This window comes from Coturnix japonica, chromosome 18 (assembly GCF_001577835.2).
Source record: "Coturnix japonica isolate 7356 chromosome 18, Coturnix japonica 2.1, whole genome shotgun sequence".
NCBI lineage: Eukaryota > Metazoa > Chordata > Aves > Galliformes > Phasianidae > Coturnix > Coturnix japonica.
The window spans coordinates 1,046,924-1,060,012 of record NC_029533.1 but is presented as its reverse complement, the minus strand read 5'-3'; the positions used below and the strand labels follow the sequence as shown (position 1 = coordinate 1,060,012).

Below are 13,089 nucleotides of genomic sequence, written 5' to 3'. Positions count from 1 at the left end.
CCAATCCAGCCCTAACACCTCCATGTGCACACTGCAGATATGTTGTTTGGAGATCTCTCTTCCAAGGTGCCCTCAGCAGAGGACTGGCACTGCCATGCAGACTCAGGGCAGGTCCTCCATGCTCCCCTGTCAGCTCTTTCACTGGGGTCAGGACAAAACAGTTGCAGTTCCTTCAAGGATGATGATTCCCATGCACTGCAAAGTATTTTTGTGAGCTGAGATTCTGGCAGAAAAGGATGATAACCTGCCTTTAAGGAAATCATGGAACAGGGACTGCCCAGTGACTGGTGTCCTTAATTGCTGCTCCACACCATGAAATCATCTGGAAAGTATGTTTGTGTCAGTGACAAGCAGAAGGCATCAGGGTAGCTCTGAAGCCACCAGCTATGTGCCATGACTTCCAGCCACCATTCTCTTTCTAAAGGAATTGAGCATGTTACCACTGCAAACAATCTTTTGGGGTGACAAAGGGAAGGAGAAAACCAGCTCCAGATTGCTGGGGAATGTCCTTGTGCACTGATGCTGTAGACTGCTCTATGCCAGGTTATACTCTAATGGGAAGGCAGAAGCCTTTGATATCTTGTGCCAACATCTGCCAAGGAGAGAGTTCAGCAGATGACTTCTCCTAGCACTGCATGCAGCCTCAAAGCACAGCCCTCCTGTACACCCCATTGAGCCCAGAAGCTTGCATATTACCTGGCATGTCCTGTCAGCCCCAGAACCCTTCATCATTCCCTATAAGCAAGTGCCAAAACCACCCCCTAGAGAGACACTGAGATGACCTTCCTGGATCAGAGTCCAGCTTCTTACCAGGGTGGAGAAGTAACTGTGCATGGAGTAATCACAGACAGCATCTCCACAGGGTCAGCCATTCCCTGCCCCTGCCCCTCTCCCATTTGCAATTGACTTGTACCCAGTAAGGGGAGTTTTATCCCTGCAAAGCTCCTGGCTTTTTAAGCCTTTCTGTCTCACAGTTGTGGATAGTCATGTGTCCTCAAGCGTGACCAATCTCTCCTTTGATTTCAGCTTTTGCTGAAAGGCATTCCCCTTTAATGAGACCTTGTTACAGGTTCTCCCCATTAACTGGACGTTTTGTGAAAAGGTGTGATTTTTTCTGGCTAGGTTTTAAATAGGCTATTTCTCAATTTCTGTGAGAACCATTGTTGCTGTGCTACAATACCAGGTAGGCAGAAGTGCCTGAAGCCATTGTTAGTAAGTGTATCTTTAACCCCAGCCAATGCTTGTGCTCATGGCTTGGGGACAATGTGCCACTTGAAATCCATCTGCAAATCCTTCTCCATGGAGTCAAGTGGACTTTGCAGCTGGCAGAGTGTGACCCCTTCTATTCCATGAGCTTCCGTTCCATTCCTACCTTCAGCCCCAGGTCCAGTTCCTTGAGAGAGCTCTTTATTTCACTGGTGAGGATGTTCATGCGTTCACATTCCTGGAAAGCGACCACCACGTACGGTGTCCTCTCCTCCACCTTTGCCATCAGTTCTGCAATGTTAAACTCATCCGTCAGTTTCTCTAGCATCTCATCCAGAAGAGCTTTCACCTGCGTGCCAAAGGGAGCAGAGAGGGTTGTTAGTGAATGACCTGTGGGGTTTCTCCAACTGACAGCTGTCTGAACATGGGATGAAAACTCCATCTGCCAGTTGCTGTCTCCAAAAACAATCACTGTCAGCTACGCTGGGCATCACACCTTTCAAAGACCTTGCCCCATCCTATTAAAATTCAAATGCTTACAAAGTTAATGTCAGATGAGACGCTTTCAAAATGATGGCTTAAAAATGTCAGGGTGACACGTAACGTTCTCTCTCCTCAGGTCGCAAGTCTGCCTTCTTACTTCTTCTAAGGTCAGACTCAATGCAAGAAGACTGATGGGGGCTGTAATCTCAGCTGAGCCTCAGGATAACTGAGCTCATGAGCTGCTTTTCTGTGGTGTATTGATAGAGAGAGGTGATTATATCAAACTGAATTTTAAACTGCCTTCTGAACTAATAGAGCTGTGGAAGAAAAGTGCAACGGAACAAAGTTGTTTTCAGGTCACCAACTCAACTTAGTTTGGAAACCGAGTTGATTTTTCAGGAGTGTGTTACGCAGTTACACTTCCACAATCTGATGTACAAAGCTGGTGAGTGGGTGACAACAACAGCTTGCAGCCACTGGCAGAGGCAGCCCATGGGTAATTTCATTGCCATGCCCTCTGATATTCTGGACTCCACTCTGATGCCCTCCCATTGCTGCTCTCTCAAACCCTCCATGCACACATCGGAGCTATCAAGAAGCGACAAAGCGTGGGCTGCTACTGCAGCCAGTGAGGTGGCTGATGCTGAAGCTAAAGCTCAGCTGGAAAAGCTCTTGAGCTGCACCTGAGGTGCAGTATCAAAATACCCTGTAATTTGAAATTCCCCTGCAAATCTCTCTGGCTCTGATTTTATTCACAGCAATGATGGCTCATTTTCTCTAATATGGCCTCAGAAACTTGTGGGAGTAACTGGACTCGTCAGAGCCTCCGGAAAAAGACTGCTTCCCTGCAGCTCCGTGCAAGATCTCTGTAACCACCTCAGCCAAATGAAGGGCTCAAATGGAGGAGGAGTGGAGAGCACTCTGTCCTCACTCTTCTGCAAGGACTGAGTAAAAGGGGCACAGCCAGTGCCAGTTATAAGTCAGGTAATGATAGAGGTCATTCCCAGAAGAACATGAGCTGTGGGAGCATCCCCCAGGCAGGGAGCAGTGCAGAGGGGCCATGCTCAGCTCGCCTCTAGGCAGCTTCCCCCAGGGAACACAAAGACCACGAGGGCTCTCTGGCTGTCTGCAGGAATCTGCAACAAAGCCAAGCCCTGTGATGCTGCCGGATCACCCACTGATAGTTCTGCTCTGACCAAGGAGCTGAATTGTAATTAACAGGCAAAAAGAAGGAGAATTATTCCCATTAGAGCATTCTCTTTGGCTTTGATAACTTTGGGTTATTCCCTTCACCTCAGATTCCAGAACAAACTGAAAACTGACCATTCCCACCCCTTCTGAGTGACCCTCAGGCAAGGACAGCAGTGCCCAGCAGCACAGCAAGCCAGAGAACTGTGTGTGAAACCAGAGCCTACACTTACGCTTTCTATTAGCCATTCATTAATTTGAAGGGCTTGAAACAGAAGCCTTAAGTCTGCAGAAATCAAAAAGTGAGCGAGTGTTGGCTGGTTTCAGATCCTGGTATGAATGCTAGGGCCAGATTTTAATGAGCTGTGAGACACAGGCACAGCGGATGGGCTCGGCTGGAAATGAGGAAAGACAAGGCCCCTGGGAGCTGGGCAGGACATGGTGCATGGCAGATGGTGTGCAGAGCTGTTGGTATGCCAGTCACAGCCTGGTGCATGGGGACTGGCAGCTCAGAGGTAGGGGAGGCCACAGAAGGTTTATTTGCAATGTCTTTGCAGGATGATAATGAAGGCACTGCAGTTCAGGGGGTAATTAAAAACCACTGTCCTATTACTGACAATACTCCAATTACATCCCACTGTGGTGGCGTTCCACATATTATGAGGCTGGTGGTTTTAGACACCCAGTTTGCATCTGGCAAAGGCAGAAGACGTTACAGCAAGCAGTTCTGAGACAGACCTGAGCAGTCAGGGCTGCTGAGGAGTGAGACAGCCCATAAACACAGCCCCTTTCTCAACCACTCTCACCGTTTCTTCCCTGGTCACGGCTCCTCCTTCGCCCATGCTGCTGTCACCGGGCTGCATCTCCAGCACGACGCGGAAGAGCTTCTCTGAGCTCTGGGTAAGGAATCCAATCTCAGCGTTGGGGTGGAGGCCATAGAGATAAGGAGACTCTGGTGGCAAGGTGTCATCTATGTACTGCACACAGAAGCAGAGGTCAGATACAGATGCAGAGCACTCAGCCTACAGAGCTGGAATTACTGCCCACCAGGAAAGTAAGCCCTAGCTGACACCTCTCTGCTCATGGCCTTGAGCCCCACAGGACAAAGGAGCAAACAGTTGTTTACAGAGAAAAGAACTGCTTTTACTCCTACTGTGAAAATCTGGTAATTGCTCAAGTCTGGCTTGCCTACATCTCTTAGGTTCGGACCTTCTCTACCAATTATCTGCTGTGTGTTTCAGCATGAATATTCTGAAATCCCTTGTGTGAGTTTAGCTTCCAGTAGTTCGGGTTTATGAACAAAGCCAGCCTAATACACCTATCCTTGCTGCCGCACTTGTGTACAAAGAACAGATGAGATCAGTAAGTAGATCACCATGACCCGACCTGTCAGTGCTTCTCATCAAAACTGATAATAAAAGGAGCTTGAAAGGGCCACTTTGGCAAACAGTATGTGGATGTAATTTTCCAGAAGCCCTGCTCAGGTCTCAAAAACCAATACAATTTGTGCATGAACAGAATGAGCCTGTGATGAAGTAGCAAACTACCATAAGACTTGGTATATCCAGGGGATTGACGGAACGTCAATGGAAATGGAACATAATGGGAAATAACAAGAGGTGTGGTGAAATACTGCAATCCTATTCACTGCCTCCTAAAACAGATTATAGGGCAGTTATGGAAGGCATTAAACTTCTGTGTATAAATAATGCCCAAAAACAAAGCTTACCTGATGATAGCCATTGTAGTCCATGTTCCCCGGGAGGGGGAATCCTGGAGCAAGGAAGAATTCTCCCTCCAGCATTTCTGGCTTAATAAATTCTTCCAAATAGGTCTTGCAAAGCCGTCTGTCCCAGTCATCCGTAATGTGACCCCCATACATAATCTCACCAAAGAGGTAGCGTAAATCATCATATGGGACCTGCAGGATGAAGCAGGAGGCTGTGACAGAGTTCAGGCAGCATTGTTGAGCTGCAGGTTACAGCTCTTAGACTGATCTGCTCAGTGAGTGCTTCCATTGCACTGTTCCAGTCTTCTAAGTAAACAAGCATTAGGCAGTAGTTACATCCTGCCCAGGGAAAACAGCATCACAGCACAGACTTACGCAGCTTTCCAGTGAAATGCAAATTGATTCTAAATTCTATTAAACCAAAGACCACAATGTATTTCTAGTGAATACATACAGGCGCTATTTGATATGCTTTGTAAGCTGCTGTAGATGTTGAAGTTTCCTGCCTCACACCAAAGATACACCAAACTGTGATGTTATAAAACCAAGATTTTCAGGATTTTCAGCATGATCCAGTTCTTTACTGGAGGTTAAAAGCCACCAAACAGCAGCCAGCAAAAGCAAGCTCATCTAGTGCCCAGTCTGGTGAGTGGGAACCAGCCCATGGCAGGGGCTTGGAACTGGGTGGGTTTTAAGGTCCCTTCCAACCAAAGCCATTCTGTGATTCCATGAAATAGCACACGTCCATCTACTCACCTTTGAGCTGGCCTCCAGGTAGTTGTAGAGCACGTTAACAGAGATGGTCAGGTCCCCATTGTTGAAGGGGTAGGGTCGGTTCCAGCCTTGGGGTCCAAACTTGCGCCTTTCTGCCACCACAGCATGGAAATAGCAGAGAGCAAACAGAATGCTCTTGAACTCATTCTCCCGAGTGCACATCTCCAGGGTATCCTGCAACACAGGTGGGCAGGCAGAGGTAAGTCCACAATGCCTCCCAGGTACACCAGATTTCAGAGAGCAGTGAACTGATTTGCTCCATGAGCTCATTTCTGCATAGCCTACATGCCTTCTAGTTCAATGCAGTGGGTTTCATCACAAATTTTCTTGAATTCATATTTTCATTCACAAATCAAAGTGACACTGTAATCTAAAAGCCAGGAAAGCTGCACCCTTCCAGTGCCAGGGTGTGCCCTGAGTGAGCAGAGAGCATCCTCCGGCCAAGGACAGACCCTTTAGTCCAATTCTGTTATGCAATAAGTATCACAAAGGGCACCTGTGTGACTACCCTCCATCATCTTCACCTAAAATAATGCATTGTGTTAGACTTCCCACCAGCTGCAGAGCTCAGGGTCTCTGCTGAACAGGGGGAACGAGTTGCTATGAAGTGTACAATGTTGGCTAACTACATAGGAGGACTCAGAACAGCTCAGTTCCTGTTTTCCTCTTGACGAGACTGGAACTTCCTTCCATTATCAGCAACCTGATGAAGAACAGGTTTTTCATTACAGAAAATACCCCTGGACTTCAGAGAGAGCTTCCTGGAATGAAAACTCAGTATGAGAACTTCGCGGGCTCATTGGCCTCTCTATTTGGCTGTGCATTTTTATTTCAGCCACAGACCAGAACAATATCCCCCCCACGCACAATAATGGCCCTTCTCAGTGGCTTTCAGCTCAAAGCTAAATTTGAACATCTATTCTGTACAAAGCAAAGAAATGAGGTGTAAAGGGGCTCCACCCACTCACTCCAGGATTTGTGATAAGAGGCATTTTATAATACTCTGGCAATTTAGAAAATGCTAATTACTATCTGATTGAAATGAGCATGGGCAGGATGAAAACGTTACTTTGGGTGAAGGTTCTCCCCTCCCTCATTCTCCAGGACGTTTCGTGGAGTTTGGGATGATAAATGACAGTACGAATGACAGTAGATAAAAATGGAATAATCTTCTCTGACTGCTGGCATTAATCCTTGTGCTGTGGCTCCCACTCTCGTCTCTTTGGAGAGAGCAGCTCCTACACTTGAGATCTCCCCATATCATTTTTAGTCAGAACCAATGGTGATGGGTGGATGGTTGGACTGGGTGATCCTGTGGGTCTTTTCCAACCTCTATGATTTCCTTGCCCCATGGAACAGTGCCATCGGTCCAGCTCCAGGGGATGCTCCTGCCTGATCCCAAGTGACATGGAGAGAAAGATGTGCCCTGTGTGCTCCTGGAGCAGCCATCAGCAGAACAGAGAGGCTGTAGTGACTGCAGTGCCACGAGGAGACAGGCAGAGCAGTGGGAGCTCCTGCAGAGCCTGCTGGATGCTGTGGTTAACAGGCAGGGTGCTTCTGGGATTGCTGCTGCCCAAGGCAGCATGTGTGAGTGAAGGTAATGGGCATTCGGGGCAGCAGAGTGCAATGATCCATGTCTTTTGAAAAGGATTCATCATAAATGTGAGCGTTTAGCCCTTAGCCTTTGGGGTCATGCAGAAAATGGGCTGGGCAGCAGTGCAGCAGTGATGCATGACAGCTCCAGCACCACCTGGGAGCCTGGCTGCTCCAGGAGCCACTATGCTGCTCCTGCACAGTCTGTTGTGTCCCACTGCATGCACTGAGCCCTGCCCCCTGCAGTCACCAAGTGAAGAAGAATATTTGCCCATCGCTGCCACACACTCTGTTTTCATGCCTCCTGTACAGGATTCTGCTGCAGCCCTGCAGCAAAGAGTAGGAATAGCAGGAGTGTGGGTGTGTGATAACCACAAGCTGCGTGCAATAAAAGGAACAAGCAGACTGCCACCAGCCCCAGCAGAAATTAACTGTAATCACCATAGAAGGGGTGAAGTTCAGACTGCTCTGTCTCCAGGTGACAGATGTGACATGCCAGTCACCAACCCAAAATGGAGGGACACCACCACAGAAATCAAGTTAAATCACAACAGAAGCATATCCCAAATGCTGCAGAATCATAGCACAGAATCACAGAATTGCTCAGGTCGAAAATGACCCTCAAGATCATCAAGTCCAACCACAGCCTAACCATACTACCCTAACTCTAACAACCCTCCACTTAATCATGTCCCTGAGCACCACATCCAGATGGTTTTTAAACACATTCAGGGATGGTGACTCAACCACCTCCCTGGGGAGCCAAGTTTGATTCTGTAACAAAACATCCTTTTTAAGAATCATACATTAATGACAAATGCACAAATTGGGCTGAAATTCAGCACGCTGTGACCTCCTGCAAGAAGGAGGCTGGCCAGGATTGCCCAAGTCCTCCACTGAAAAATGGAAAGAGATCTGGAGAGCAGAACAGGGCTTGAGGGGTCTGCAGGCACTGTGATGAGAAGGGCTTGGCGATGTCCCTCCACATCTCACTGCATGACTCCAGCACCCACCAAACCCCCAGCCCACCCAGCAGGATGGCCCCTACCTGGTTGAAGTTGTCGAGGGCTTTGTGCAGGTTGGCGTGCATGCCGGTGGGCGGCTCGTTGGTGATCTTGATGGAGTTCTCCAGGATGCCCTGCGGAATGATGTGGCTCTCTGGGCACGGAGCTGGCTCTGCGCTGATGAAGACACGGAAATCCTGATGGCTTCCCTCACTGTGCTGCTCCAGCTTCTTCTCCAGAGAGCTCAGCCACTTGGCCACCAGATGGATGTTCTAGTAGGGATAAAGAGGAAACTACTTAATCAGTGCCCCCATTGACAGCCAGGTCCATCGGGCACCAAATCCATTGTGAGGACCAGCACCCACCAAGTCTAAGCCCTGGAAGGCTCTTGACCCAAGAGTCCCACTGTGTAATTCACATCCCCAGATATCCTGGCACATCAATTTTAAATTCAAAGCAATCTATATAAAAGACTGGCAATTAAGCAAGCCATTTTGGGGTCATTTGTGTTCTTGGGGTTGATAATGTCCTGTTCATTACAGTTATGTACAGCTGACAAAGTAATGCTATTTCCCCAGATCTGCCAAGCCCAAATTAAAACGTGTGTTAATTTTGAACAGAGTAACAGTGAGGATCCTCAATAGCATTAAGTGCAAGTTAGTGGGGAAAAGTTAAAGCAAGGTGGTTTTATGAATAGCTTTAGCATAAAATAATGAAGTATTTGTGCAAATAATTACATCTACCTGTCAGAAAATAAAGCAGCTTTATGAAGAGATGGTAAAATGGATACAGATTTGCCTTGTTTTCTACACTGTTTTCTAGTTTCCAGGCAAGAAAATGGCTTCTCTGACATCAGGAACAGGTCGGGTTTGTGGGCTAAATCTCCTGTAATGTTAAAGCATGGTGGGTAACCCAAGGTGGCTGTGCTAACAGGCACTCTGGAAGGTGATTTATCCCATCCAAAGACAGGACAAGGATCCTGCTAAATTTAAATTAAAAGCAGATGCCAAGAAGATAAACTGCTTGCAGGTGGCAAGGAAATTACATAAAGGAACCATATAATAGGCTTAGAATAAATATATATCACCTATAAAAAGGATCAGAAAGGAGCTCTCATGGTTAAACAGCAGAGTAATGGAGACTATTAAGAGTAAAATGACATTCTTCAGAAAATGGAAATCGCGTCCAAATGGGAAAAACTGAAAACAGCCCCAAATGCAGCCATGGAACGACTGAAAAAGGTTTTAAAGAGCAATCTTCTGAAAACCATAAAAACTTATAATAAAACCTTCTCCAGAAGCCAGAAACATACCAGAGAGCCTATAAAACTAAAAGATGAGCAAGAAGCACCCAGAGCGCCCAAGAAAGGCAAGGCCAGCACAGAACAGAACAGCAGAATGTATTTGCAGAATGCTCTTTAAGGGAGCAGTGTTGCATGCTGAGCTGGTGGCACCTCTGGAGGTTCCTGCTCAGAGCGGGCTGCCCAACACTGCGCCTTTGGGGTCCTGGAATATGTTCAAAGATGGAGACTCCACAACTGCTCTGTGCTCAACCACCCTACCAGGAAAATAAAGGATATTATATATCCCTGCTGTGTGCAGGGTCACCAACCAGCAGACCAGGCTGCCCAGAGCCACATCCAGCATGGCCTTGAATGCCTGCAGGAATGGGAGATCCATAACCTCCTTTAGTAACCTGTTCCAGTGCGTCACCAGCCTCTGGGTGAAAAACTTCCTCCTAAGATCCAAACTAAACCTCCCCTTGTCTTCCCCCTTGTCCTATCACTGTCCACCCTTGTATTCAGCCATTCCGCCTCCTGTTTATACGCTCCCTTCAAGTACTGAAAGGCCACAATGAGGTCTCCCCAGAGCCTTCTCTTCTCCAAGCTAAACAAGTCCAGTTCCCTCAACCTTTCTTCATAGGACCTTTCTCCACTCCCCCTGCACCACAGGATTTCAACCAACTGATTAACCCCCACACACACACCCCTTCACGTGACAGACACTCCAGCCCCTTAATCACCAGAAAGACTCTTACACTGAAGCAGCAGATGAAGAGATTTTAGGATAAATTAACAAACTAATAACAACAATTTACTAGGACCAGATGGTATGCACCCTAAAGAAACTCAGATATGGAAATGCTGCATTACTGCTCAGTATGCACTAGGCAAACTGGCGGGAGCTCTAATAAGCAATGAATTAGCACATAGTATGAATTGGAGAAAAACAGAAATATATGATTTCCAGCCCATTTTAGGTACCTAACAGGGTGATGTCCGAATGTGAGCCTGACACCATGGACTCCCTTTGTATTTGCTGGAAAGGTAGAGTTATATCCAGTAGGTTGCTCACCATGTGCCCATGTCTCTTCATGTTTAGATCCTAATCTGAATGAGATATTTATCTTTCACTTAACAATACTACTGCAGTCTCACAGGAGAAAAAAAAACACCAAGATCCAAACAATTAAGCCATAGGAAACAAGCTGCAAAGCTACTCATGGAGCTGGTGCTGCTTACTGTGTTCAAAAATCACCTGAATGATTAGTGAGCTGACAAAGTTAGTCATAAGACAAAGTAATTCCAGGTGGTAAAAATCAAAACTGATGGGAAAGAATTGCACAAGTGCGCCATCATTCTAAGTGGCTGGCTATGATGTGGCAGAAGAGAGAAATTCAGTGCTGATAGATGCTGTGATGCACACAGAAAACCAACCCCAGCTATGTATATGTAAGCAATGATGGATTCCAAATTGAACTCAGAGATCTTAGAATTCTTATTGTTATACTCTGCAAATAACAGGTCGATGCATGACAGCAATCAAACATCAGCAAAGGAACAGCAAACAAAATGGGAAACGTTATTATGCTACTCTATGAACTCGTGGTGGGCCTTCATCTGAAATGCAATACCCAGTTCTCATTTCTCTCTCCCAAAAGGAATATAGCTTCCACAGAACAAGACACTGAATAGATCTGGACTTGCCAATTAGTAGAGAGATATCAGAATGGAGGTGATGAATGAGGGATAACAACATAGGGATGAATAGAGCTGTACTTTTCCACATGATGCATAACTAAATTGCAAATTCATTGTCGCAGGGCTCTGTAGAAGTTGAGATGATCACAGAATGAAGCTCAGCTTCAATTCACAGACAGAAAAAACACTGCATGCTTACCCTAATATGCAGTTATCATGGTGAAGGCTGACTTACAGGCTCTTAACAGCAACTGTAGGGTATGCAGATCTGTAAGCACTGCAGCTCTGCCCTACAAGAAGCTGGACCAGCAACTCCCATCCACTAAGCCATAGCTCTGGGCTGCTCTGAGTCATGCAGGCACTACTGCAGCCCACAGTGCCTTCACAAGCACTCTCTGCCTCTGGATATACACCAATTTTCAAGGGTACTGGAAAGGTGCATGCCTGCAAACAGATGTCTGCAGCAGAGCATCACAGAGAAGGTGGGTGATCATTTCCTAAACCAGGTGCATGCACTAAATCATAAGACAGCAGAGCAAGTGTGCAACTGTCTTTAAAGACTGCAACGTCTTCTAAAAATGGGTGCTTAACTATTTCCATTTCCTTCCTCTCTGTGGGGCTGCACACAAGGTGCACTGAGATCTCAGGGAAAACTTCCCCATTGTCTCCTTGCCCAGGACTCAAGATGTAAGTATCAACCCCCTCCAGTTTGGTAGCTTCCATTTGCCCCCTTCTGCACCAAACTTTATGGGGTTGTTCCAATGAAATTGGTTTTGAGGTGCTGGGAGAGCTGAGGAGGAGGAAGACAAAGGAACCATGTTCAGAGCAAAGCCACTCCATAGTAAACAACGGCCATATGAAGAGCAGCAGACAAAATGCAATTATAGCTGGCTGTTAGTGCTCCATTGCTTGTCTGATGCATTTACAATTTCAAGAGACAAGGTAATTCTCAGGGCCCAGGAAACCAACACACTCTAGAAGTGCAACAATAAAGCAATAGTGGATGAAAACAAATAACCAGCGTGTTTCAAACATCTACAAAGATTTAGTTATTTGGGAGAGCAGCTTAACAGAATAGCATAAGAAAAACCGAGCATTAGGTATCAATTTAATCACAGACTGTATACCTGATCCTTTTTATTTTCATCTTTAATTGGTAGTTTCTTCCTTCATCTGTTTTTATGGCGTTAGATGGCTGAGAAATAATTGCTTTAGCTTGTGTTGACATGACACCAATGACCATTATCTGTCAGCATTGCTGCCTTCGGTTTCTCAGACAGCTTAAGAAACACTTCAAATCTAATGATAATCAAAGCATTTGTGTATTATACTTTTGTGATGGAAGGGGTGGAAAAGAAGCAGGAAAATACAGGTTGGTACTAAGAATTGATGATTTAATTAAATGAAACATCTGCACGACAGAGGCAGTTCAAACATGGTCAGTTCCCTGTTGAACGACAGAGATGCCATGGACGGGATTCAGAGTTTTGAAGGAAAATTAGTTCTCAGTAGTCAGATAACACAACTTGACAGAACATGAGTAATGACAGCATCTGTGGTCATAATAATTCAGTGTTACGTCAATTACCAATAACAGCAACACAGAGAATGCTGCACTAACACCAACCATGGCTGAGCGACTTGTTTACCCAACAGTCCCCTCCCGTCACTCATTTGGAAACCTCCTGCTGGTTTCATGGGCTGCCTGTTGCTTCTCTTGGCAGAAAGTGGAGATAATGAAGCCCTGACCACCTCCCTATGGCTCGGGGCTTCACACATTGCCAATAGCATCTCCCTAAATCACACCGCACAGTTTTGTGTCCTCCTGATTCCAGACGAGCCCCAGCAGACACATTTACCCAAGGCAGCAAGGTAATTCATTGCTTTATTACATGTTTTTATTGTCCAGGTTTAGAGGTCTATGAAAGAGCTCTCATGTGAAGGACGGCTCCCAGCATCTCATGTCTCTGTCTGGCTACCATCTCAAATCCATGGGAGTGTTATCCCTCTTTATGAATGGAAAGATAAAGAAGCAGGTGGGAGCCAGATCCTGCCAAAGGAAACAGCTGAAAAGGAGGTAAAGAAAGAAATCTGAGATATCCTCCCATGACACTGATTGATACCATTGCATC

At 46.3% G+C, this 13,089-nt stretch overlaps 1 protein-coding gene across 3 annotated transcripts in view; it reads right to left on the bottom strand.

Moving 5' to 3' along the window:
- The window catches only part of DNAH9 (dynein axonemal heavy chain 9), a 158,611-nt gene that overhangs the window by 14,753 nt on the left and 130,769 nt on the right, over positions 1-13,089 (bottom strand). For all 3 annotated transcript variants that reach the window (XM_015880078.2, XM_032448311.1, XM_015880079.2), the window contains 5 exons: positions 8,022-8,249; positions 5,363-5,554; positions 4,607-4,798; positions 3,684-3,854; positions 1,373-1,555 (listed from right to left, as the gene is read on the bottom strand). In XM_015880078.2, the coding sequence (XP_015735564.2) occupies positions 1,373-1,555; positions 3,684-3,854; positions 4,607-4,798; positions 5,363-5,554; positions 8,022-8,249 (966 nt within the window). The remainder of the gene's footprint in view (positions 1-1,372; positions 1,556-3,683; positions 3,855-4,606; positions 4,799-5,362; positions 5,555-8,021; positions 8,250-13,089) is intronic.